The sequence below is a fragment of the Triticum dicoccoides genome, chromosome 5A, assembly GCF_002162155.2.
Source record: "Triticum dicoccoides isolate Atlit2015 ecotype Zavitan chromosome 5A, WEW_v2.0, whole genome shotgun sequence".
Taxonomy (NCBI): Eukaryota; Viridiplantae; Streptophyta; class Magnoliopsida; order Poales; family Poaceae; genus Triticum; species Triticum dicoccoides.
Genome location: NC_041388.1, coordinates 611,654,812 through 611,658,443, shown reverse-complemented (window position 1 = coordinate 611,658,443; position 3,632 = coordinate 611,654,812). Strand labels below are relative to the sequence as shown.

At 41.9% G+C, this 3,632-nt stretch overlaps 1 protein-coding gene across 1 annotated transcript; it reads left to right on the top strand.

The window, feature by feature from the left end:
• Positions 1-1,739: 1,739 nt before the first annotated feature.
• LOC119302955 lies at positions 1,740-2,352 on the top strand. Its single transcript, XM_037580018.1, has 2 exons — positions 1,740-1,811; positions 1,927-2,352. Exons 1-2 carry the CDS (start codon positions 1,740-1,742, stop codon positions 2,350-2,352), a joined length of 498 nt encoding a protein of 165 aa, XP_037435915.1.
• Positions 2,353-3,632: the final 1,280 nt, after the last annotated feature.

Sequence of the window (3,632 nt, the reverse complement as noted above, 5' to 3'; positions counted from 1 at the left end):
ATTCCATTGAAGAAGTTCCAACAGAACATAAATGATGCAGTTGACACAGAGAGAGCTTACAGAGTAGGCCAATATTTGGCTAGATGGATGTACAAAAAGTTATTCCTTTCAATGTTGTCAATGATGATTACTTCAAGCGGTTTTGTGAATCCCTTGGTCGGTTTGGTCCTAATTGGAAGCCACCTTCACAATATATGATCCAAGAGAAGATGTTGCTGCAAGAAGTGGAAAGAACTAAGGATTTTATGAAGCCACATGAGCTTGAGAGGGTGGAAACCGGCTGCTCTATCATGACCGATGCTTGGACCGACAAGAAAAGAAGAAGTATTATGAATTTATGCATTCATTGCAGGTTAGGGACTGCCTTTCTTGAATCAAAGGAGGCGTCGGCTGATGCACACACAAGTCTATACATCTTCAATTATGTAGTTGGGTGCATTGAGAAAATTGGTATGATTCTTGAACTCTCAACTTTGCTTCCATAATGTTGTAGCTACTGATTTTGAGATTTTTCATCTTGTAGGTGCTGAAAATGTTGTGCAAGTGGTCACGGACAATGCTTCAAATAACATGGGGGCAAAGGATATGCTCAAAGGAAAATGGCCAAAAATCTTTTGGACCTCATGTGCAACTCACACCCTCAACTTGATGGTAGAAGCAATTGCGAAGCTAAAGCAATTTGGTCCTACCATCACTAAAGCCAAGCAAATGACAATTTTTCTTTATGCACATCATAAAACACTATCCTTGATGAGGTCTTTCACCAAGAAAAGAGACATTGTTAGACCGGGGGTGACACGATTTGCTTCGGCCTTTCTTACCTTGCAAAGTTTGGTTTCTAAAAGGAAGGAACTAAGAGCAATGGTTTGTAGTGATGAATGGGAAGCATGCAAGCATACAAAAAGGTGAAAGGAAAGTCGGCTCATGCCACAATAATGAGTAGGGATTTTGGAAAAATGTCTCTCTTTGCATCAAGGTATGCTTATTGGGCCAGTTTGCATCTATTCATATGTTGAGGGTGTTTGCATCTATTTATTTCTATGTTGGGGTTGTTTGCATCTAGTCAAGTATTCCTACACTCCTACTTCTAATTTTTAGTTGTAACTTGTACATTATAATGTTGGGGCTGTTTGCTCATACTTGTGTGACTCACTTTATCATTTCTATGTTACCTTGCAAGGTTTTCGAGCCACTAGTGAAGGTTCTTCGGTTGGCAGATAGTGATGGTCCATCTATGGCATCTATGTATGGAGAACTAATAAGTGCAAAAAAGGAAATCAAGGCTGCTGTTGAAAATTCAAAAAAAGACTATTTGCTAATCACTAATGCCATGGATAGCAAGATGAGTGGGAGGTTGGATTCTCCATTGCACATGGCACCATACATCTTGAATCCGAAATATAGTTATGCAGACCCGAGCATCTTTACGGATGTAGAGGTAGTAGCTGCACTTATGGAAGTCATGGATACTTTTTATTATGATGATGACATCAAGCAAAATAAGGTGCTGAACATTGACTTCACCAAGTTTAAAAAGAAAGAGGGTATCTTTGGGAAGGTGGTTGCCATGAAAGCAATTAGCAATGACAATTTTGATGCCGGTAAGCTTGTTCTCAAAGCAAAAAACTTACTATTGCATTTCTGAAATTATATAGGCTGATTGCATATTATTTCACTTTTGTCAAATTGTAGCTGATTGGTGGTCAACTTATGGATTACAAACTCCTACGTTGCAACACATGGCCATAAGGATACTTAACTTGACCACAAGTTCATCCGGATGTGAAAGAAATTGGAGCACATTTGAAATGGTAACTCTTAAGAGTTTTAGTCACTCTCAAGTTTCAAGTATTAATCAGTTGGTCAAATCTGAATATTCTTACTTCTCGCTATTTTTTAACTAGGTGTCCATTTGCACTTTTGTAGGTAGATGCAAAGAGGAGAAATCAACTAGATGTGGCCCGTAGGGACAATCTAGTTTATATACAATTCAATGGAAGGATGATTGATAAAAGAAAGAAGTTATCCTCTTCTAGTGATGTTCTTCTTGGTGAAGATGCTTCACGAGCTCAAGATTGGATATGTGAAGATGCATATATCGATGAGGAGATTGATCCCACTACAGGCATGCCATACAGCATCATTGATGAAGCAATGGGGGCAAGCGATCTTGTGGAGCATCGTAGAAGTGCAAGAGTTAGAGAACTCCATGAAGTTGAAGAATTTGTTGAGGATGATGATAATGAATCAGATCATGAGATAGAGGATGATGGGATTGATTATGAGTCCGATGATGATGGAGTGATGGCAACCAAAGACGATGAGGAGGAGGAGGAACCCCCACAGCCTTGAGCCATTTGTCACCAACTTATAAGATCTTTATTATTGCACAAGACCTTATTTTGCTTCTATTTCCGTGGCTGAACCTTGTTACCTTGCTACCTATATCTATTTGTGTGGCTGAACCTTCAGCTGTTTACCTATATTTGTGTGGCTGAACTTACGTGAACATTATTACCTATTTGCACCTTGCCTATTTGTGTTGTGAACCTTGTTATGAATTATTCGATCTTCGTATTTGTGTGGCAGGCATTTATTTATCTTTGACATGTGTGGCTGCCATTTATTTATCTTTGGCATGTGTGTCTGTATATTGTGTTGCTACCATTTATTTGGTATTCCCTATTTCCATTTGTATGGTTGCCATTTATCTTGAGTTCATGACATATTTGATATTTGAGTTGATATCCGTATATTGTGTGGATGTATGTTGACAATTTAATGTTTAAACTATTAATTTCGAATTTTGATATTATTTTGGTTTGGATGCATTAGGATTAACAATTTTTCCTCGTATTTTTGCTTTTTATATGCCTATAGTAGCATATTTTGGTATATTCCATAGTTGGGATAACATGCGAGTATTGTAGAGTACAAAAAAAAGATATATGTTGTCCATTCCCTAATTAATCTATCGATTAATAGTCGACTAATTAATCCAGTTAATAGGCCGATTCACCGATTAATCGCTACTCCCAACCCGACCGAGTAGCTACCAGTTACCGATTTCTTGAACACTGGTTAGATGTCAATCTAACGGCAATCGTGCTTCTTCAGTCTCTGATCTTCCTGCCCCGGCCACCCAAACCAGCACCGTCGGAAGCGCCTGCTCCCGCCTCCCGTGGCCAGCAGTGCTGCCGGGCAGGCCTCACGGCCCCATCATACTCGCATCCCTGGCCTGTCTATCCCTCTACACACCCACACCTCCTGTTATTTTCCGGCGACGGCAGCCGAACCAGTCAACCCTCATACTCTCCACCGCGTGGGTAGCCACTGTCGTGTCTTCCCCGGCTCCGTGTCGTTCCCTTTGTAGGCCTCGCCGTCGTCCACCGCCCTGGTGCTCTCAGCGCGGCGTGGTCAACGATGTCCATCCAACGGTCGTAGTGCTTCTTCAACCTCTGGTCTTCTTGCCCCAGCCGCCCAAAGCAGCGCCGGTCGTGCCGCATGCTCCTGCCTCCCGTGGCCGGGTGTGCTGCCGCGAAGGCCTCACCGTCCCCATACTACTACCACCGCTGGTCAGGCCATCCCTCCACTCACCCACTCCCCCTGTTATTCTGCGGCGACGACAGCCT

Coding starts and splice junctions, on each gene's coding strand:
- LOC119302955 (XM_037580018.1), top strand. CDS start 1,740: ATGGCCATAAGGATACTTAACTTGACCACAAGTTCATCCGGATGTGAA. Junction 1,812..1,926: donor ATTGGAGCACATTTGAAATG/GTAACTCTTAAG, acceptor GCACTTTTGTAG/GTAGATGCAAAGAGGAGAAA.